This window comes from Chaetodon auriga, chromosome 17 (genome assembly GCF_051107435.1).
Source record: "Chaetodon auriga isolate fChaAug3 chromosome 17, fChaAug3.hap1, whole genome shotgun sequence".
In the NCBI taxonomy this organism is placed as follows: Eukaryota; Metazoa; Chordata; class Actinopteri; order Chaetodontiformes; family Chaetodontidae; genus Chaetodon; species Chaetodon auriga.
In genome coordinates, this window is record NC_135090.1 from 10,279,896 (window position 1) to 10,303,550 (window position 23,655).

The window sequence follows — 23,655 nt, forward strand, 5'->3', positions numbered from 1 at the left end:
TTTCAAACACTTTATTGACCTCTGCTTTTATACCAAGACTCACATGTCGCACTACTTACACACAACACAAGGTGGCCCAGGAAATGAGTAATAAATAGTTGATTTCTCATTTACACGTTTTCTGAAGAGGAAGGGTCAGTTCTCCCAAAGAACAAAAAGCGTTTTTTCACTCGCTTATTGTATCAAACCAAGCTGACATTTGTGGTTTGACTCAGCCCACTGCTTCACAGGTGAGATGACAGACATAACGTGTCCTTCTAGAAGCAATGTCCCAGAGACTATGCAGGACATTGCTTCTGGAAAGATGATTCCGGTTTTGTTTTATCTAATGAGCGCTACCAACGAAACTCTGTGACAGAACATTCTTTTTGTAATTTACATGAACTGACCCTTTAACGCTGAGGCCCAATAAAACTCGATGTCTATGCAGCGAAGAGCCTGGCCGATACCAGTGCAGTGTTAAAAATCTGATTATATTGGTCGAAACTGAACATTTTTGACAACGATCCCTTCAATGTTTGCAACAGAGATGCTGTAAGTATCGAGCGAAATCCTGCAATTTCTTGTTAATTATCGGCAACATCAGATAAACACATCTGTGATGAACTAAAATCAGCCAATGCAGATGTATTGGTCAGGCTCTAATGCAGTGTACTACGTACTCAATGTTAACTTTTCCCCCCTTTTGTCTTAAATTATATACTTTACATACAAAAATACAGCGAGCCCACTGAAATCAGTACTCCCTTTTTAACAGCCCTATTACAAGAAAGTAGTAAAATACAACAGTGGGCAGGAAAATAATACTTAAGGCTTGGACTGGAGACTTGCTCTAGGTTGTTCTATAGCTGCTTACAGTTTCGTTTCATATAAGGATACACCAAACAGCAACACTGACCCAAAGCAGAGAACTGCACAACACTTTCCCATTTACGGGAGCTACAACCTCAAAGACTCGAGAGTGTCATCGCCCCAAACAGAGCAGACTGAAGCGAGAGCAGCAGTACAGGATGACTAGTAACAGTATGACTCCGCAGAGGAACTCAAAATCCAGCTCAACAAAACATTATTTTGAAAGGCTTTTTTTTTTGTTTGTTTTTTGGATAAACTAATCAGGTCTCAGCTCCCCCTTGCCTGCTATGTGCCCAATGTGTCAACAGACGCCAGAAAACAGCTGCTGTTTGATCCGCTCTTCCCTCTTCGTCTCCTCCTTGACCCCTCCTCCATCATCTCCCTGACACACATCTGTCCATCTCACCGACTTCTCCTGCTTGGACAGTGGGATCTCGTCGACGTTGGTTTCCTCTTCCTGCTCCTCGGCGGACGCCCCGCTCCCTGGCAGGAACAAGAAGCCCTTTTGATGCCGCGCATCCTCGCCACCTCTCTGAGGGCTCGCCCCAACGCTCCTTCCGCTGTCCCTGCTCTTCCTCCCCTCTGCCCCGTCTTCCTCCTCTGTTGTGTTTCTTCTTAACCTGTCCATCTCTGTCTCCATCACAGGGGACATGTTCTCTCTCTCCTCCTGCGTTTCTGCGGTAGATTTCTTCTTTGCCTTGCTGCGACCCCTGAGGTTCAGCATCTGAAACCAAAAAGATGTGTTTGAGACAGTTTTGCGCTTTGCGGCGTGTCTTTTTCTTTCCATCTCTCGAGACACCTGACAAACCACAACAAAGCCTCTTTCATTGATGCCTCTTTTCCTGTACAGTTTCAGGTCGACTATTTGCCTATTAATAGACTTTTCCTGAGCTGGTTTATATTTGCTGTACATCCCATATTTAGCAGCATGACTTCTTAATGGCACCTTCTGTGACATAAAGTCACGTATCCTAAAGGCACAACAGAGACAAGTGACAGATGTGCCGCGAAGATGGAAGACAAGGGGGAGCAAACCTTGAAGTCTTTTCTCTTGCGCTGCAAAATGGGTCTCTGAAGGAAGAGGATCTGCTTGGTCGACAAACTCCCGTCACTACAGAAAGAAAAGAGCAGCACTTTTACTACTGTTAGCTTTTATGTTATAATCCGAGCAGCTTGCATATCGCCACGTGTATTGAAATCCAGTGTCTGTTGGCTGCCGTTTGCAAAATGACAGGTTACAAGACAACAGCGCATCAGCGACTGTGTTGTTCGCAGCGCCGACGGATTTCAAAAGCGGCTTCATGTTGAGCTGAGCATATGATCATGATTTGTTAGATCTCAGACCATCTGTCCTGTTTATCTAAGCTACATCGTCAGTCTTAAATCCCCCCCCAAAAAAATGAAACAGGCAGTGTTCTTAGTCCTTGCTGATTTTCGGTCAAGTTACTCAAAGTGATCGAATGTAAGAAAAAGGTTTAGAGGGGATGTGAGTGTATGGTTGTGGTATCTTGGGGGGTAGATCTGTACCTGTTGGTCTTGACTATCGGTGTGGGTAACACACACATCAGCCTCCATCCATACGGAGCCAGAGACTGGAGCAAGGGGATGTAGTCTGTCTTCACTACGACACCCTTGATGAGAAAAAGAGACAAAGAACCACTCAGACACACACAGAGCAAACACACACAAGGCAGAAGTTCAACACATTACAGGACGCGTGCAGGTAGGCAAACTTAAGCTCAGCGACAAGCGTGCGCGCTGCTATCCTTCATCCCTGCTCTTATGTAATGTTTGACAGAAAACAGCTTAAGCCTCCAGTCACAAAGGATTTCTCAAAGTGCACATCTTCTCCAGAGTATTAAAAAACTTGAAGACCCACATCAACAACGGTCCACTGCTCAACCACGATAGCGTCGTAGGAGGTGTGTGCGCTCTCCTCTGCAGAGCCCTGGAAGATGAACACGCTGTCCACAGATGAAACCCCGTTGTCTGCAGGAACAGGACACATTATAGGGACAGAGTCAGATAAACAGAAGAGGGGATTCAGACAAGTTTACAAGTTCATCTCCATTCTCCAATCTCTCACTATTGATCCCTCGCTCCCTTTGGCTTAAGCCTACTTATGCCATGGATGACTGAACAGTGACTTATGGTGTAAGCCGTGGACTTAGGGCGCATAACTCCATGTATATCATCCATTACCCAGCAGTGAGGCACGGATCTACAGCCTGAGCAGCTTGTCAGGAGCCAGTGGAAGTCAACCAGTGAAAATTCATAGATTAAAGTCAAGAGGAAAGGTGAAACTTTACTTTAAAGCTGCAATAATCAATATTTCGATACTAACATTAGATCAAGCGACTGTGTTCATGTGACAGCGATTGCCCATAGCGATGAACCCACACATAATTGTCACTCAACTAGCTTTACGGAGCATTTTAGCTTCTTTCAGCTCATTGTTTTCGTTTCGAACATTTGGTTCAGTCTCACTGATCTCATTTCATTGTCACGGCCATGAAACATACCGTTATCATCTTCAAGGTGGAAAAACCCGTCGATGAGGTGCGCACCACTGGTGAAATGCTGAGTCATGTGGTCCAGCCAGTGTGTGTCAACTTCGGTGATTAGCCCTGCTTCCTTTTGTACTCGCAATGGTACCCTGAGTGAGTAGAACCTCAGTGAGGTGTTCAGCTCCCCTGTGTGGTTGTACAAGGCAAAGAGTTGCATCCCTACAGGCACACGGACAAAAAAGCAAAAGTTGGACGTCAAATACAACTTTGCATGATGATCATTGATGCCGCTGCAAACAGGAAACTGGTTACTTACTAGCCTGCGCTGGTGGTGAAGTTGAATTCTTATCTTTCTCTGAACCCCTGAGCCGGATATGGTTGTTGTTGTGTGTCGTCACTCTGCTTTGTCCATCTGCATAGGCAGAGCTGGACTTTCTTTCATGGTGTCGATCCAGTTCCGGAGAGCTGAGCCAGCTGTCAGAGCTTGAACTTTGCCTTTCTCTCTGGTTGGGAAGGTTAAAATGTGTCTCTGTGGATTCTTTGAGGTCTGGTAGTTGCCCCTTCTGCTGTGTGATTATACCTGCAGCTTCTGGAGGGCTGGGACACAGCTGCTTCCCTTGGGCTTCTGCTGGGTTTTGATTTGGACACCACTGAACTGTGTCGACACTGTGTGTGCTGTGATCTTGAGGTTGGTTCGTTGTGTCTGGTGATTCTTTGAGGCTGATCTGTAAGGCCTGGGTTTGTTCACTGGACTCTTCTTGGTTAAAACTCTGGAAGGGTTTCATTGGACTGAAGTCTGCGTCTTCATGATCTAACTCTTGAGGGTCATAGTGTTGCCGGTCCAGTTCTATGTCATTATGATGCGGCTCTGTGGGATCTGTTGGGCTGGTGTTGGTGCTGAAGGGGTGTCGGTGTATGGGTGAAGGGCTTGAATGTAAGGAGGAGAGCTCCTCGGGGTCCCAGTGCCCCAAGAAGCAGGGTCCTCCACCCGGCTGCTGAAGAAAGCCCACAAACATCACCCCTTGCTCTGCTACATCCTGGATCTGCAAGTGTGAAACACACCCCATGTTAATACACATACACACCAATATTAGAATACATTTGAGTGACACGTAAATATAAAAGGACGTCATTCACAGCCCCACAAATAAATCTGCAGCCTCTTCTTCTAGTCTGACTAACAAAGCCTCATTTACACACAAACAAAGGCTGACGTACGCAGAGTAGATATTCTGCAAAATAACAATCTACCTAATCATCTGCAAAGATCAAATATTCAAATGACAAAAGGACCTCATTATCTCAACGCAACCGTGTGTGCACGTGTGTGACAGCGCTTGTGTGTGTGTGTGTGTGTGTGTGTGTGTGTGTGTGTGTGTGTGTGCGTCGCTCCCTCCCGCAGAGCTCTGGTGGTTAATTGTCAGTTGATATTTGGGCTGACAGTTTTAGACAGGCTCAATGGGAGAGAAATCAGATCGCAAACTACCACCAAATAATAATGAGACACATATTCTCTATTACCCACTACTTTTGACACTTCACTCATCCAACACGCTCACAATTACACACAGTTTTATGAGATGAGTACGTCCGGAGACAGATTGAGAGTGGGTGGGCTCGTGAGTGCTGGAAAAATAGAAATATAGATTTTCAAATCTGGATACACACACACACACACACACACACACTCACTCACTCACTCACTCACTCACTCACTCACTCACTCACTCACTCACTCACTCACTCACTCACTCTCTCTCTTTCTCTCTCTCTCACACACACACGCACACACACACGCACACGCACACTCACACTCACACTCACTCACTCTCTCTCTCTCTCTCTTTCTCTCTCTCTCACACACACGCACACACTTCAGATGACATTTCATTGACTTACATGCATTTCCTGGAGACTTCCCCTAATCATAACCTTAACCATTCCTAACCTCAGCCGAACCTTAAATCAGATCTTCACCCTCAAGTTAAATGATTTACATTGTGGGAACTTCTTGTGCCCATAAGGAAGGAGTGTCTCCACAACATGAATAACACACACCTCCTCCCACACGCACACACCCAAGCCTGTCACTCTGTCTGCCCGGTGCTGCTCCTGGGTTCTTATCTCGAACTCTCTCTGGCAGCTTGTGATCTGATTGGTTATTCATGTCACGCTGCCGGAGCCTATCACATTATACTCAGTGATGTGCATTTCCATCCAATCAGGTTTCCCTTTGTGCTCTGTGGGTGTTCAGATGCAAATCTATTCAATCCAGCACATTTTCATTTCCCATTGTAGGACGGTTGGCAAATTCATGAGCAGAGAGACTGAAAGTGAGTTTCACAGCAGATAAATGCCAGCGATGATGCTGCGGTTGGTTATTTTAGGGTTAAGTCTAACTATAGTTTTTGATCATTCCTGTAACCTTCCATTCATTACATACTGTAGCTCCTCCCTTTTGAGCAGTGTCAAGGGAGATGCAACTATCGGGAATCCAGTACTGTTAAAAATCCTTCCAATCAGGTAAATTTGCAATATCTGAAATGGAAAACCTTTAATCAGATTTGATCCATTTAAATTGGAGAAGTTCTGTATGTCAGGACAAGACACAGGGTTCCCATATGGCACAGACAGGCAATTATGGGCATTTGCCTGTGGCCTTTTGAGTCCTGTAATGTTTCCTTCACTGTCACAGCAGTGCTGCACCAACATGAAAGGCACACACTAAAACACACAGTGCAATAAGTACGGTGGCAGAGGGAGGGAGGTGTGGGTTCTGCGTGGATCCCTTCTGTTAGAAGAGTACTCCACTGATTCAGCATCGCACTGCTATAACACTGTCGGACTCACTTTAAAAAACAAAAAGTATCAAAACTGACACAGCAAAACCGGAGATATCTTTTTTTATTTAACACATTCTTCATCCTTGTCAAGACCTGCTGCTAACATTTCCCACAATGCAACTCCACCCCTGACAATTCATTTGGAGACTCAGGTGCGTTATTAGAAACGGCTAAAGGAGCCTCAAGCCGCGAGCCTCGACCAGGGCTGAGGAGCGGACTGCAGAGGTCTGCGAGCGCACGTCTTTCTAACGTCACACCCACAGACTTTTTTCATTTTCAAACTTGCCTGAGCAATGTTGACTCAAGTGACATCACTTGAGGCAGTTTATCTGATCTATACAACTTTTTTCACTTATGCTGTATGTGAATAAAAATAAACTAGATTTTTTTAAGTGCCTAGAAATTATAAGGAGAGAGAAACTTTACATACAGAAATGCATGTTTGCCCACCATTAGGGCTGGAACAAGAAGGACAGACAGCACAAATCAATCAAATCTAGCACATATGTAGCATGTTCAAAGTGGTGCAGAGACAAAGGCTAAGAAGGGACCTCTCCAACAAAAGTTATGATTCTTTAAAAAGACATTTTGGGTCGAGGAGATGTGGACCACCTGCCTGCAGTCTGTGACCTCCTCTTCTCTCTACATGGCTATCAAACATAACACAATCTCTAGAGATACACTGATTCAGTGAGGAGGGTGGGTGTGAGCGCAGACACTGACCTCATTAAGCCATGATGCAACAGATCCACTTTCTTGGTCAGAGTCATTATAAAACTCTGTGTTTCTGCCATCAGTCACACTTATTAAGTAACAACTGTCCACCATGTGTTACCTCACAGCAGGTCATTGCTTGCACAACTCTGTTGGCTAGCTGTCCTTTCTTAGTTAAACACTTTCTTTTTCATATTAAATCTTAAAAGCCACAGTTTAAATTTGGGGAAAAGAGAGCACTGGTTTTGGATCTGCTCCTGTAGATACCCCCAGGAGAGTATCAGAATCAGTACTGGGGGAGAATAGTTGGACTGAACGAATAACAAGTGAAGGTTTAAATATTTTCCCTGCTCTCCTTCCTTCTTTTGAGGCATTCAGTGTCCTTCAGCTACATTTGCATGGCTTCACTAAAGGGTCTTTTCTTGAAATAATTCCAGCAATGTTAAGCCCCCTACCATACGTAGGTGGCTCATCATTAAAGCCACGGTGCATAAAGATCCTATTTGACCTACAGTCCAAAAAAAAAGACATTTGTAGAACAAAATCTAAGAGAAACATTGTTCTTATCTTGAGCTTCAGCATCTCTATTTGAAGAGAATCCATTAAAAGCCAATCACATTTGACCAAACCAGGTTTACTGGCATGATTGCACTCCCCATCCAACTCACCCGCTTGACATAGCTCTGGATGACTTCTGGGTCAGCAGACTGGTGACCTGCCACGCAGACATCCGTCTCCAGACGATCTCTTCCCCACCTCAGCTGGCTTTTCTCTGAACTATGGGTTAAGAAATGAAACAAATATTCAGCATAAAGCATCAATCATATCATTTAGTTTGGTTCAATTCTGCTCTCATGAACTAGAAAAAGTAAAATGTTCTCGTGCTGTTATAACGCTGCCCTGGACTGTTTCCTTTCCTGTCCATTATCACCGCAGCAGTTCCATCACCCGGTAACATTACAGCCTAAACGAGCCATGGTTCTGTAGATTCTGGCAGACACGCTCATGTTCACGAGCACTCATCGACCCAGAATGATCGCAGCAGAAACATAATGTCAATTCTGGTACAGGGTGAATTTTCCATTTAAGGAGCGCACGCGTTCACTGAAAGCACAATAGACTTATTACACAGGAAAGTAGACTGAATTTCTCTCTGCTCCCAGTGCAAGACTCGGTCATAAAAGCAGCATTCAGATACGCCTCTTCAGATTTGGATTGAGGTCAGTGGGAAGGCCATGGTAATATCTTGTGCTCTGAGGCGTGAGTGACATTCTCAGCTAGATTTGAAACAGTAGATCTGTCAGATTTTTTTTTTCTTTCATTTTAAGGGTTTTTGATGAAAGGGGATGGCAGTGATGGGGACATAAAAGGCGGAGTAAAGGGACGAAGGGGGGCGCGGAGGACAAAAGAAAAGGGGGCATGGCCATCACTGAAGTAAGCAGATGAAAGGATGGAGAGATGGTTTCTCTCTTTCAGCGTGCCGTTCCCCTCTGGTGAGCGCTGGTGATGCAATCAGCCGTCTCCACGGTGACAGGTGCCAGGAAGCAGCAGGACCACTTGGCAGGAGGGGCATCAAAGGAGCAGCTCGGCACCTGTCTGTGCACTAAAGTGTGTGTGTGTGTGTGTGTGTCAGTGTTTGCGAGGGAGTGTGTATACAGTATGCTTTTCCTTGAAATCACGCTAAAAAGAGTGCAGAGAAGACAAGAGGATGCCCCAAACTTTAGGCTAAGCGTTGTAATACCTTTCATTTCAAAGAGTAAGTGACCAAAAATGGAAGGAATTGAACCATGAGTGTCTGAGTGAGAAGACACAAGGAGTGATGCATCAGCATGCAAACATGCTCACAGTAACAATAAGAACATGCTGCTGTTTAGCAGGTATGTTCACCGTGTTCAGTTTAGCATGTTAGCATACTAACATTTGCTAATTGGCACTAAATGCAAAATACAGCTGAGGCTGATGGGAAAGTCATTAGTTTGCAGCATTTGGTCATGAACCACATAACAGGACAAACTGAAATTTTGACCACATGATCGTGCTAGACAAAAAAAACATTATCACCACAGTTATTTCAATTCATCCTGAGCGGAAAATGAACGTCTGCACCAAATTTTGTGTCAATCCCACTGGTAGAAGTTGAGATCTGTCACAGGTTAAATGAAAACCTGCTGGATGGAAAGTCAGGAGATCATCAAAGTCATTTGTTATTATATGGTTTCTTTTTTGGGCAGATGTGTCAGTAACTTCCATGATGAGCTGAATAAAGCTCAGCTAGCATGCTGTGCCAGAGCTGATAGTAGGGAGGTATGAAAATAATGCCCTGCTCAAATATGGTGGCTAATCGTATAGGTTTTGGTGTCACCCTGAATAACTGGGTTCCAGAAGAGATGCACAGTATACAGTGCTGTCACACAGTATAGCACATTATCATGTCTAGTCAAAAGTGAAAGAATTGGAACAGTGGGCTAAAATTAGACATTTTTTGCAGCTGACTCATCCGCAATTAATTTTACATCAAGAGAAGGAGGTGAGGTGCTGAGGAGTTTTGCTTGTGATAATGGGTCTCAACTGGCTTCCCATGTCAAAACAATGAAGCTGCAACATCCTAACTATTGTCTAAATCTGGCTCAAATAAATCATCTCGTTTATCTTAATCAATCTGCTATATAAATCACTAAAGTCAACACTGTTTTATTCGATAAAGGCCGTGCTGATGCTGAATACAAAAGGTGTGCTTGGTCTGTGTACCTTGGCGTCTCTCGGACCAACACGGCGCGGTGGAGCTGGCGCTGGATGTGTGCGTGACGAGGGCCGCAGGGATGGACAAATGGGTGGACAGCAACCAGGACAAAGCCCTGCGCGTAGAGTTCCCTGACCTGAACCGGCAGCTCTCTAACCGAGGAGAGGCAAAGCACTGATGACACCGGCACCTCTGGAGGGAGGAGGACGGGTGAGAGGGGAGGGAGAAATACAAGGTTAGACAAGAGGGGGTAATGGGAAATGATCAAGACGAGGACATGACAGGTTGTAAAAGAGGCAGAGAAGAGTAGGTATTTGGAAGTGGATAAGAGCTGGAACAAAGAGGAAGACTGAAAAATGAGGGGGCAAAGAGAAAGAGGGGAAAAGGGTATGAGGAAACAAACACAGAGCATGTTTCATTATGATGATTCCCCCTGAACAACAACACATGGCATCTTCACACCAAATCTGAAACTAATTACACCACAACTGTTAACCTCAGTCTGACTTTTGGGAAACGCACACACGCAGACAAACACAAGCGTGCAAAGACACACACGCATGCACACGTTTTCACCTACACCAGCAGACAGTTGAATATAATCCAAAATGCACACACACATGCAGAAAAGGTTGGAAAGACAATGCTATCGCTTTGCCTGCTTGGGCGTGTGGTGTAGCAGCAATCGCTAACACAGAGCCGTTTCCCTTACGACCAAACACAATGGGAAGAAAACCCCTTTACTTCAGTGGAAATGGTTAGCAGAGCTTATCGTATGGAAGCAAACTGTCACGGCAAATCCACTAGGGAGAGCGCAATGTTTGCGAGAGCCGCCCTCTCGGGGTCGGTGCATTGTAATAAAGCCCTCTCTGTGTTCGTGGGCTTTTAAGGGAACATGTGCATGCATGGCTGTGTGTTTCTGTATCGCTGAGTGAAGCCAGGTGTGTGTGAGTGAGAGAGAGAGAGAGAGAGAGAGAGAGAGAGAGAGAGAGAGAGGGAGAGGGAGAGGGAGAGGGGAGCATGCAAAAAGAGATGAGAGAAGAAAGAGAAAGGCAGTTAGCAGAGCAGTGCTGGAGAGAGAGATGAGGCTGTCTGTTTGTGCCTGAATGCTTGTCATCCCTTCCCATTCAATCTCATTTGCATGGGTCTGGAGAAGAGAAAATAACCTGAATAAATTAACTAGAAATGCACACATGCACACACGCACACACAGACACACACAAACACACACACAGGAAAAAATGATGTGCGAGCCATCTCATTTTCAATTTGTTCTCCATCATCTGGTGTGTTCTCACACACACACACACACACACACACACACACACACACACACACACATATATATGAGAAGCTGGCCATGATAGGATACAAGCACATGAACACACACTCTCCCGACTCCCATCTCAGTCAAACAATGGGAGAAACATCCAACTATCACATCAGCTTGGCGTAACTGCTTGGAACCATGAGAGCCTTTCATCAAGCAAACACTTAAACGGGTGTCTGTGGGGACTTATCAAAAGCAGCACAGTGGTGATAATAATAATAATACCAGCTGGAGACTGGGGTGGGGTTTGGGGGGTGGGGGGGGATAACAACGATTCTGTCACCGTAAACAGTCATTAGCCGTCATTAGCTCTGCACGGCTGGCACTCGCCCACCGACAAGACGAAGGCAAGGCAGCTAATTCAGGCAAGGCATACAGAAGTTATTAGGGTATTATGCAGCGCTTTAGGCTGGGAAGCGACTTCATTTATACTGTCTGCCACTGTGGGATTTAAAGGGAGGCTGCAATTCCGCTCCAGAATGGGAACATGGGAACGGCTCAAGGCAGAAAAAGCCGGGTGGAGTTTTATAGTGGCGGTGTGGAGTTAGGAGAGTGCAAAAGAGTGTCTGTGCATGTATGTTTAAGGCAGCTGCAGATGCGTGATGGAGTGGTTGTTTCTGTATGTGTTTTTGTGACTTTCAGAGTTGTGTGCGTGTATGTGTGTGTGAGGGTATATCAGAGAGTCGGAACATTAGCAAGAGTTTAAAAGCGAGAATCAGACATCCAAGGGTGCGCTGTTCAACGGACACGAGAAGAGGCCGAGCGGCTGCTCAGCTGTTGATCCCCGCTCTTCTATTTCTGTCTCGACCTGAAGCTTTGACCACATGACAGCCGCCGTGTGTTGCGAGCGACGCCTCACTTTTTGACCCTGGATTTCACGAGCTGTTTTTGGAGAGTGTGAGAATCATCCCCTCCCTGTAGCCCCTTGAAAGGTCTTATTAATTCCTTGTACAAATCCCTGAATTTCTGTGTGTGACTGTAAAGCATACTTTGGTGGCGTATGTGACACCACAGCATCTCCGGCGAGTGTGCATGGGGCCATCTTTTTGCCTGTGTGTGTGTGTGTTTGTGTGCGTGTGCGCATGAGAAAGAAAGAGTTTGCACTAAGCCTGCTAGGTGATGCATGGGGATTACTACTCACAGCCACCCTCAAGGCTTATCCCTCTGCTTGCTGGAGGTTCACGTTTATTTAAATAGCCTTCTAATGACTTGCAGAGGTTTTAGGCAAGGATATGTGCCAAAACAGTGACTATAAAATAATCAGCTTCCTGGACCCAGGAGCTCCCCACTGTTTTGGGAATGCAGCCGCCGGCTATGACAGTGGTTGGTCAGCATCTGAGCTTTGTCAAATGGGGTCTGATCTCGGCAGAACGCCCGCTTTACAGGAAATGTCTGAGAAAGAAACAAAAATGGCTGACAAGTAGAAGCAGGAGGGGGGAAAAAAAGGTTTGCTGTGGTGAGAACACAGTGTGGCACGTAAGGCACATACAGTACCATGTACTTGTGATGCTGTGAATCTCTCTGCCATCTTTGCTGGTACTCCCTCAAGGCTTTTTGGCCAGAAAGGCTGAAACAGCGTAAAGGAATGATGCAGAAAAATGGTTCGAGTTGTGTCAGATTGACAATTTTTCATAAAAAAAAAAAAAAAAAAGGTTGTGTTTCAGGTGTGTCAGGCAGCAAAGATCTATCAAATTGATGGATTTGCGCTTCGCCTGTTCTCTGAGCCAAATGCATCACACGCAGATTCTGATAGGAGAAGATGTACCATGTAAGGCAGAGCAATGCATCCTTTGTCAACAGAGGAAACATCAAGGCCTATTATACCATTCAGGTGTCCATCACGTACACACACCAGCACCGACCTACAGCTCCAGACAAAATAAACTCGCCCACAGGTTTACAGTTAAAAAAAAAAAAAGCCCACACACACACACACACACACACACACACACACACACACACACACACACTGCTGAGCATTAGACACATGTTGTAAGCTTTAATGAGCTGAGTGGGTCTCCGTCTCTGCAGGGTGTCGGAAAGTCATCAGCAGAGTTCAGAACCTCGCTGTCTGCAGCAGAGCCCAGCGTTAGTCACACAGCATCACACCTAACTTACTTCCTCTCACGTCCTCAGACTCCTGACTCCCGCTCGCTCACACCTCCGACTCTTTTCTCTCAACTACTCCTCGCCCGCTCCGCCTCCCTCCTCGCTCCAGACCTGACAAACGCTCGCTGTATCTCTGCGCTCTTCATCCCCTCACCCTCTGCTACACCTCCCGCACTTTATTCTGCCTCCCTTCTACTTTTTTTTTTCCTCCTCTTTTTCTGCTCATGTTCCGCGCTTCCTCCATTTCTCCTGCTCATTATCCGAGCATGGCTTCGACGACAAAAGGAGGCTGGGTTAAAATGTCACACCGAGCTGTTACATTTCATACTCCACATTCTTGCTGACATGTCAAGGTAACCAATCAATGCTACCACAGGGATAATGAAGATCATGACACTTTTTATAAGGGAGAAAGATGTGTCAAGGTACAGCAGATTGCTGATTGTAGAGCAAGATGACAGCTCAGTGGAATGAGACAGTGGTTTTACAACCCTGATTGCACAAAAGGGACGCTGTGTAAAACAAAAATAAAAACAGACTGCAATCATTTGAAAACGCGTGGTTGTACGAAGTGCTCCAAAGCCAGGCGGCAACATCTTTTATACAGTCACGTGTTTCAAAGAAATAGTCTGTGTGTGTGAAGCACAGGCCAAATGCCTGAAACACTGAACATATTTCTCCTCGTCCTCCCTGGATTCACCAACGGGTCGCTGCGACCCAGAGTGAGCAAGCTGGGCTTCGTCACAGGGGAATATTTCTCAGCGAAAGCGCTGCTGCAGTTGGAAAGCTCATAAGGCAAATACATTATTATCAGCCGCATTGTTTCTGATGAGCTTCATCGCTCGCTTCTCAAAGGTCAGGTGAGAAGCCGCTCTGCACTCTTCACGCTGAACGTGAAGCTCCTCTGCCTGAGAACATAAGTTAGATGAACAAACAGCCACCTCTCCTCTCACATATGTCAGAGGGGCACCAGCACAGATATTTGTTTTTCATTACCGTGTAGGAGTCATCAAGTCATGCTGGCGGGGATATAATGTTATTAATAGAGGCCAAATTGTATTAAAGCGTGGATTTGACCGTAGGTTTCCTCAATGTCACGGACTGACATACAGATTCTTCTATCTGCCTCCTACACACACACACACACACACACACACACACACACACACACACACACACACACACACAAATACAAATAAATCCCCTTGCTGGGAATGAGGTCCCTCAATCTCCACAAACAATCAGATAATCCTTCAGGAATCCTTCACTTCTCTTGGTCTCTCTATCACAAATGGAGAGAGGGAGAGAGAGAGAGATGGAGAGAGGCAGGCGTACACCCACTCACAACCACACACACACACACACACAATCAATTCACAGTAGCTGTGTTTATCCTAAAATAGAGTATACTCATCTTAAGCAGCTCAGGTGGCGTCGCTGAGTTTACCATATAAATGACCTGCTTGTCTGTCGAAAGATAACACTAACTCTGTTGACTGTGTGCTATAAAGTGTTTTGTGTGAGCCTGAATGAGCCGCTTGTATGAACAGTGTGTGTGAGTGTGTGTGTGTGTGGTCTTTCTGTATCAATATATGCCCAATGCAAGAGAGAATTTATCTGCCGCTGCCTTTAGAAACGAGAAAAGTCCATTGTCTGTTTTGGTCACCAGCATCGCTTCGCGTTGGCAGATCTCTCTCTCTCAGCCAACACGACAGCTTAACTCGTTTGCCAAACATAACAGGGCTGGCTGAAAATGAAGCCGACTGGCAACCAGACCATTGCCACTTGGCTGTGGCGCTTTGCCTGCTGTCTGTTACAGTGTTGCATTTGGAAACTCCTCTAAAAAAGGACTTCAGTGAGCTACTTGCACCTGCTTCAGCTTGTCAGATGACAGAGTGCACAGCGCAGGCTTGTACAGACATTAAGCCATAAGGAAAAAGAGGTGATTTTTTTTTTTTTTATCTGCTCCAACACTATCTGTTTCTCCACCTCGCCTCTCTTTTCCCTCCTCCTCTTGTCCCTCCCCTGTATCTCTTCACAGTCCAAACCAACACAATAGCAGAATTAGTATTTTTAGAAACCAGACGCCTCTAGAGGATTCTCATCAAACGTTCTCAAGACGCTGCGAGCATACACACACGGTATCAGACACACTATTTTTCATATTCATAAACAGATACGCACAAAAACACACACACGGTTCCCAGGGCAAACACACCCACTTTAGTGTATTATCATTGTGCGAGGGAGAAGCGGGGGGGGGGGGGGGAGGAGGGGGGAGTTGGAGGGCATGGCTACAGCGTGCACAATACAGCTGAATCTGAGAATTAGAGAACTCTTTGAACTCCCTGCAACAGGAGCTGCACAAAGACACAACTTCAGCGTATAAGCCACTTTTTCGCCCTGAAGATACTTACAGCATGAAAAAAAAAACCCCACATACACACACACGCATGCAGAGTTGCTGACCTAAACATTTCATTTAACTGGTTAAAGTTGGAATAGCAACTGTGGCTATTTTATGAGGGGAACACAAACACACGCCGCTGCCAGAGTTCAGGATAACAAAGCAGAGCAGGGTGCAACAGAGGAGTTAAGTAAACAACTATTGTTGGAAAAGAAGAAGGTGCTCGGTAACAAGAATTAACTTTGGATTATGACCAAATGTGAAGACACATTCCTTGGAGCCAGCGGAAGTTGGATAAATGTGAATCAGATCTCAATGAAGATGCCCGCTGCATGCCACGGCCAAGATCTGTTATTTTTATTGGAGCTGTATCCTCTATCCCTCATTCATTCACTATTCAACGCAGCACATCAGAAGCACTCAGGAAGGTACTGTGAGAGATTTAAGATGCTTATGAATGTGTCATCTGAGCAGAGACACGTTGCATTGTGGGATTTTAGCATAAGATAGTTTATATGCTATGGAGCTGCTACACGTCATGTACGTAAGGAACCAATCCCAGTGATGTGCAAAAGTTGCAAAAGGAAGAAAGAAATGGCGAGACTTTGTGTGATACCAAAGGATCTGACAGCCAAGCTGCAGCCTCCAGAGGACTGTTTTGCCACAGAAGATGCATTGAAGGCCAATACTGCTTCATGTTTTTATCCTGGGGACACAGCGAGTGCGAGCCAACATGTTGGTAAGTTTCTGTGTCTCCAAACAAATTTGCAGTACGCTAGATAACATTTGCCAGCTTTAGCCTAAACTTTGTCAAATAGCTAAACTGTTGAATTAGATGATAAATATATTTATTATGATAATTCTGGTAGTGGAGCGCACAGTGGCTAGCAGAGCAGAAAGCAAGCCCAGGTGTGTGTCTGGAGAACAGGTACGCTCAAGCTGCAGATGAGCAGCAGAGGGGTGGGTGGAGATAGAGGCAGCGACATTTAGATGTGTATATACTGAATGAAGGTAAAGGTACAGAGTTACATCCAAGCCATATAAGGATTTAGGGGATTTTCTTCATGGAAAAAAATCTAAATATGTAATTTTGATGAACAGAAATTAGTTTTTAGGGTTTTAATCAATGCCATGAGAGGAACTTTAAATTGCTAGATGGCTATCATTATTTTTTATGTCGATAATCTTTGATAGAAAAGAAGAAACAAGTAACATATGACTATTTCAAGTATGCAAGTGTGGGAGAGGTTCAGTCACAAGAAGTACACGTCTCACTGGGTTTCAAAGCCCAGCCCGAGAAGGACAAAGGAAAAACAGGATATGTACAATGTGAAGTGCTCACAGGAGAACTGTTACATTGAAATGATTGACAGCATGTGGATAATCTCATCCATACCTTCTTTCCCCAACAGGAAGTCCAGGAAGTGGTAGGTGTAGGTCACGCCCACTTTAGTCTCCACCTGAGGCCGTCGAAGGGTGGAGTAGATATTGCCTGGGCTTCGTCTCTCTTCTGCCTTCCGCAACTTAGGAAGTCTACACCCCATGTCTCTGTGACAGAGGAGAGGACATTAAAAGATGGAAGATGGATGAAGAGGGAGAAACAGAGGAGGGGGCTCACTAAGACTCTAATGGGAGACATGGAATTGATGGAGTTTCTAAATATACAGGACACATTATCACTTCCAATAGAGTGTGTGTGTGTGATAGTCACAAGTCTTAATGCTATTGCTCACGTGCGAGCTCAAGATGCTGGGAAATAACGTGTGTGTCCGACTCCCTGCCATACACACACAGACACACATAGCGCAATAATAGTGAAATATGAAAGTGTCAGCCATTACCTGCTTGGTGGGCTGTGATACGGGCATCTCCTAATCAAATAGGGATGATTGGGAGCGACATGTTTGATCAGAACGAATTAAAGCAGAAATGAGACTGATTTCCTGCCCTGTCAAGCAAAGCGACACGAGACTCGATTGACGGAGAGAGGAGGGGAGGAGAGGGGAAGAGAGGAGAGGGGAGGAGAGGATGAGGGAGAGGAGAGGTGTTAAGCATGTTCTGCTAACCAATTTGTATGTTGATCAAGGGTAGCCTTGAAGCACAAAGAAATCTGTTATTTTAATACTTTTCCAGATTGCGTAAGGACCGGCAGATACCCTCAAGGGGAGGTGATTGGAAACACAATTTGCAGAGAGCTTGAAATTTCTTTTTAAATTCCTCCTCTCCTGAATTTCAACAGGCAATTTGGGCCCACAGATCTACAAGAGTTGCATAAAAAGAAAAACAAGAAGAGTGAGGTGGCTTTTGTGACACATGATTGGAAATTGAAAAGTGGAGAAATGGGTGGAGGGCGTGAAAAGAGAGCACCAGGGAGGGGGTCGAGGACAAGAGAGAAAGGGCGTGGTCAGATACCATCAAGCTAATCTGATGTGACAGCGCCGGTACCCTCAAACCATGACCACAGTTACGCTTAATATCCCCGTCTGCCACGGCTTGTACGAGCCACACGGTGACGTGTGCATCTGCATGCCTGTGTGTGCAAATGTGTGTGTGTGAGTGTGTGCGTATGTGCGTGCGTGCATATGTCTTCCCCAAAGGCAGGTCTATATCTGTATCCGTGTGTCTGTTTGGGGAGCATGGAGAATGACACAGTAACTTCCATTGGGCCAAGTGCATGGACATTAACTCGGCTAACGATCCTAACAGACTCCATTAAGCCGGGTGTGTGTATGTGTGTGTGTGTGTGAGAGTGTGTGTGTGCGCGCTTGTTCGATTGCATGGTACGTGCATTTAGAAAGGTTACAAAGTTGCGAAAGGCAGCATCTTTGATACATTTTCATTCCTCATGTGTCTTGAGACGGTACACTCTGTCATTTCAAATTGTGCTAAGAACAAGCAATTAGGAGTGATTATTCTTTCAATACAACGTGCTCTGTCATAATGAGGACAAACTAGGAGAGATGGAGGGGTGATGCTTTGGGAGGAGAGAGAGAGACAGCAGTGTCTCATTCTCTTCTTCCCATCCTCCTCCTCTCTCTTCTTGACCTGTCTGTTCCCGTCTTTAACTCTCGTACCATTAGCTCTTCAATGTGTCTGATGAACAAACTCCCTTCCCTTCTCTTGTCTGACCCGAGCCTTAATCACCTCTTTCTCTCTGGCCTCTGCTCTGCTTCTGTCCATCATCCTTGATTAGGACGAAGGCCCTCTTTCTGTTGGTACAATGGCCTTGATTAGCCTGACAGTAAGACTATTCATTTTCGTCATTCTCTCTTCTTGTGTCCACCTGATCTCAAGAACTCCCAACATTCCCTGTGTCATTATCCTGACTTTTACTTTCACTCCATCCGTCCACTTTTATTTTCTCAACCTCCCTCCAATGTCGCACCTTCCATCCCTTCCCCAGGCTCGACTCCCTCCATCTCTATCCTTCCTGTCATTACATTGTAATGTTACATTATGGCCTCCCTGCCCACAAGCCTTCCAGCCCTCTCATCCTTCCATCTGTCCAGTCGTCCGTCTGGGCGCTCAATGATTTTTTTGTGGTCAAAGTGCTCCCCTGCTGAGCCTCTTAAATCCCATAAAACTATTAAAATGTCTCCAGACAGCCGAATAGGCCCAGTGTTATGAGTAAGTTAGAGCATGTACATCCACTCCCAAACATTTTCCCTCCAGGGTTTTGTCTTAATACGCTCTGTCTGGAACAGAGACAAAGGGCAGGTTAATGTGGGGATGTTAGCAGATTTCCTCTCTGGCTGGTCAGGGAAAAGGTGGGACTAAGGTGAGGCATAGGATGGAAGAGAAAGATATCAAAATATGATGATGTGGAGAGTCATTTGCATCCTTCTCTCAGTCTCTCCTTCAGCTTTCTTACTCTTTCCCTCAGCTCTATTATTTTTATACGTCTGCCTCATCCCAATGCAAATCACCTCAATAAAAAAAAAAAAAACATTCATTCATCATTCTTATTCCTCTTTATGCATAATGCATGATGCAGTGTTTAAAAATCAAACAGTTTGGAATAATTTGCGTACCATTTCGCTAGTGGAACTTTTGCTTTCAAATAAGACCTGATTGGTTCTAGGTTTAGTCTCGACTAGCCTACAGCTCTACTGTTTGATCCAACGTCTCGTCATCCTTTTTCATTGTGCGCTGATAGCTCCGTTTCAAAACAAAGGCCTCGCTTTAACAGATGATCTCTGTCTGTGCGCTTTAGAAACAGATCTCTGTAATTGGACACAACGTGAAATGAAAAACCAAGGTGGCTGAAGTACCAGAGAAACTCCAGTGTCTCCGAGACTCCAGGCCTTTTTCTCGACATGTCGACTTCAAACAGAATCTTTCACTCGCTCTCACACAAACAAACGGGTGGAAAAAAAGGCCTTGACAGCAAAAAACATCCATTAAACGACGAGAGATGGGAGAGAGAGAGAGAGAGAGAGAGAGACAGATAAAAGAGGTGAAAACGAGAGAATGGAGTGAAGATGAAGACAGACAGGGAGCAGCAGAGGGCTTCTCATTAGAGAATCTCTTGTAACGGAGAGTTTTGAAATGACAGCGGATTTACGCGAGAGCATAATCCGTCTGTGCTGTGCCACTGCTCTGCTGCCTCCACGTGCCACTCAGGGGGGGTAGTCTGCTTTCCAAGAGGCCGCATTCATCCGCTGCGGAGGGAGAGCTACAGGCTCAGGAGAAGACAGAACCATCCTGAAAGCTCTCCCATAGTAAATTCACAACTTTAGTCACACTTAATATCATCTTTAAACAAAATAGACTGCATAAAATAAACAGCTGTTCAAGGAAACAGTGGACAGTGTGAAAGTGAAGTGCATGACGTTCTATATCAGGACACCTCAGAGTTCATGATGCCAATTTTGCCTCTGCATTCAAAGAAATAACAGGAAGTGTTGCTTAGTCATGAAATGTGTTTGAAGGGAGGGTAAGCAAAGATTCTTTCACCAGTGATTTAACTGGTTTCAAACTAACAGCATAGCCGTGTCCATTCCCATGATGACTTCCTGACCAAACCAAAGATCTTGTAGTTGCCTATTCTGAGTCACCTTATGGCCCAAGGTTATGGATATTTTCCCATTTCAGGGTCTTGAGTGAGCTGTTCAGATCAGACGACCCAGAATTTCCAGCACCATTGTTGACTACAACTTCTGTACGTCCCCTGAGGAAGAGCGTTGGTAGTTGTGTTCATTTTTTGCACCTGATGCACTCAACCGATTTATAGCGAGTATCAGCAAATAAAACTGTCACCGCTGGCTTCCAGTCTCCTTTATTATAAGACTTTATGGGCCTGCTTGGAAGCCATAATTCCTGCTGCTTGCGAGTTTGCTGTCTGTGCGAGGATATTTTGGTCTATTAACAGTGTTTGACTCTGAATGGAGCTGCTTTTTATAGCCCCATGGATTGTTTGACAAGAAAAGCACAGAGGTATGTCAATAAAAACTGTCACATTATTATCAAGATCTTGTGTCATATTGTATGTGATTCACTGAATTTCAAAATTAGAGGTGACAGACAGAGTCCTGGGGAATGGGCTTCCCTCCCACTGTGCTGGAGCCCCACTCAGTTTCTATCCAAGGATGGGGTATGCTGATGAATGGGAAGGGAAGGACAGCAGGAACAGAATGAAGCGAGGGAGAGGAGGAGGAGGGGGGCCACAGAGACAGAGAGAAAAAAGAGGAAGACAGACAGGGAGCAGACTGGGAGCATGTCAAGTTGCCTGGAGGGAGGTGCGATTCTCCCAAGCAACAAAGTAATCACCTCAAACAGTGTTTTAATGAGGCTGCATGGGGAGGATAAAAACAAATTATGACATTGATGTATTGGTCTGTCACACAGCTCCTTGAACAGCCTGTTTTGCTCTAAAAAGGAACAGTTTATGAACAAAGGCAGACCGTTTTGGACTGGGGCCTCAATTCACTAACCCCTGAGGTATAGGTCGGCTACTTGAATCGATCATTGAACATTTGAGACTGAGCAGTGAGAGAAACCAATGACTTTCAGAATATCAGCCCACTGTTTGCATGGCCCTGGATGATCAGCTGGATGTCACTCACACAAATGGGGTCTCTTTCGAAACGCATCCGAACACATTTCCAAGCTATACACTGAGCACCCATACATAGCCATGTGACTAATTGATGCCCCGTGCATTTTGTGGGTGCAGCCTAGCTTGAAATTACATGTTTCTGGGTTTTCTTTTTTCATTTTTTTTTTTTTTTGCTCTCCGCGCGCGCACACACACTCACCCAACACGTGGCTGAGCTGATACTGCCCATTAACGCCTGTAGTTTAGTGAACGGGAAATGATACATGACAGGTCGCTTACGCACCAAACCTCTCTCGTTGTGACACACACACACACACACACACACACACACACACACACACACAGAGAGAGAGAGAGAGAGTCACAGACACGGCTTCCCATCTGCGCTCGGCACATTTACTCCGTCACGCATATCTTGAGTTCACTTCAACCTGTGACAGCGAGCAGAGGGGCTTATTCATTTCGTTCCGCCACGAATACAAATGGCACACAGCATCACACAAATCAAACGACTGGCTGGCTGTCTAAACCAAGAGGATTTCTCCTTCTTGTCACATGTGTTTTATTGTGAAAGGCTCCCAAAGACTTCCCAAATGACTCCCGGCTTTAATTTTGGGAGGGCATTTCCGGCTCTATATGTCGCGAACTCGCTTCAAAGTTTGTGTCTAAAAAACACTGCACTAAAATCTGAAATTTCACAGTGAGAAAAAAAATCACATGCCGCAATAAGAGGGACAAAAATCTGATTTGGAAACATTACGTATATATTACATTACATAAATATACGTACTGCATTTGGTTTTGCTCAATCGTTGCCAGGAATCATCTAAATCTCAACAAGCCTATTCCTAAATGAATGTGATTTTTTTGGTCTTTTTTGCAAAAAATAAAAAGAGTTAAACTCACCAAGTCGTTTCCAGTGCGTGCTGCTCTGAAAGCTTCCTCTCACTTCAGTCTGCCGATGCGCGTCCCCTCCTCTCTAATGTCTTTACTGTCTGTCCCCGTCACAGCTCAGGCGACTGCGATCCAAATGGGAACAAAACACGAATCCTCCATTTACAAAACTACAACTGACTGCCGCAGCTGAACCTCACGGGCAGCTCATGATAAACACTCCCGTCTACCTTCTCTGTCACCAGCGTGTGTGTGTGTGTGTGTGTGTGGAGAGGAGAGGGCGGTTGGCGCACATCCTCCCTCCTCCTCCCTGATGTCTCTCACTCCCTGCTCCAAGATTGGACACTCTGAGACACTTAGTATGAATCCTATTGTGGACTCTGAATTTATTTAACTATCCTAGTGATGGTTAAACTCTTGGGAAAAACCACAGCAGACAGTTGAACCAGAATGTAAAGTACTGAGATAGGCTACTTAGTGTTTCCAGACATTTTTACCCCAGGAGTCAAATAAGTTTTTGGTTGTGTGGTTGTGAGTCTCCCATCAAGGTTAGTGAGGATAGGGGTATTTGTGTTTTTCACAGGTCGCCACTGGAAAATTCATATTTCATAAGACCCTATCCAGACTTATTCATAATTCAAAAACGTCTGACTGGGGGGTAGATGGGCGGGGTGGTGGGTGGTCACGGGCTGGACAGGACACCCTGGGGAGCCCAGTCACACCACCAGACTGTGACAAAAACAAAACGCTCTGTGACCAAGAGATGATGGGCTTGTTGCCAGGGAAGACCAGGGATCCAACCCTGACAGGCGTATGGAGGCTGGAAACAGCAGAGGTGGGCGCTGACCGCACCAACACCATCACCTGCTAACAAAAGTGTGAAATAAACAGAAAGTCTTCAAGTAAATGTCCCAAAAAATACAGACCTTAACAAGCTTAAATGATAACATACTTAAACTTTATTCCTTCAAACAAAAACATCCAAACCCTGCCAAACATGGACTTAATAAAACAAACCAAACAGTGCGGTGCCCAGGCTCTCTGAGCAGAACAATTCCATCAATACAATCAGATGTTTGCACACAGGAGGCACTGGGGTCAAAGCCCATACACAGCTACGCAGAACTGTATTCAAAGGAAAGAAAATCTGTGATGTTCACCACATACCATCTACAACCACACACAGCTGCTCTTTAAGTGT

General features: G+C 45.3%; 1 protein-coding gene across 3 annotated transcripts; it reads right to left on the minus strand.

Annotated features, from left to right (window-relative positions):
* Position 1: 1 nt before the first annotated feature.
* Positions 2 to 22,800, minus strand: rftn1a (raftlin, lipid raft linker 1a). Of its 3 annotated transcripts, none has more exons than XM_076754641.1 (10): positions 22,467 to 22,800; positions 16,899 to 17,050; positions 9,665 to 9,848; positions 7,585 to 7,693; positions 3,676 to 4,402; positions 3,375 to 3,578; positions 2,732 to 2,841; positions 2,380 to 2,483; positions 1,888 to 1,963; positions 2 to 1,576 (listed from the first exon to the last, which is right to left on the minus strand). In XM_076754641.1, the coding sequence occupies exons 2-10, from the start codon at positions 17,044 to 17,046 to the stop codon at positions 1,154 to 1,156; spliced, it is 2,085 nt and encodes a 694-aa protein (XP_076610756.1). In that variant the 5' UTR covers positions 17,047 to 17,050; positions 22,467 to 22,800; the 3' UTR covers positions 2 to 1,153. The 3 variants fall into 3 exon arrangements, with proteins under 3 accessions (XP_076610756.1, XP_076610759.1, XP_076610757.1); XM_076754644.1 differs by lacking the exon at positions 22,467 to 22,800 and adding an exon at positions 21,760 to 21,878; XM_076754642.1 differs by lacking the exon at positions 22,467 to 22,800 and adding an exon at positions 17,344 to 17,479.
* Positions 22,801 to 23,655: the final 855 nt, after the last annotated feature.

Bases quoted from the DNA above. Each gene is read 5' to 3' on its own strand.
- rftn1a (XM_076754641.1), bottom strand. From the start codon at position 17,046: ATGGGGTGTAGACTTCCTAAGTTGCGGAAGGCAGAAGAGAGACGAAGC. The intron at 7,694-9,664 runs GTACACAGACCA...CTTAACCCATAG, and splicing joins TTGGTCCGAGAGACGCCAAG to TTCAGAGAAAAGCCAGCTGA. The intron at 3,579-3,675 runs GTAAGTAACCAG...GTGTGCCTGTAG, and splicing joins TTCACCACCAGCGCAGGCTA to GGATGCAACTCTTTGCCTTG.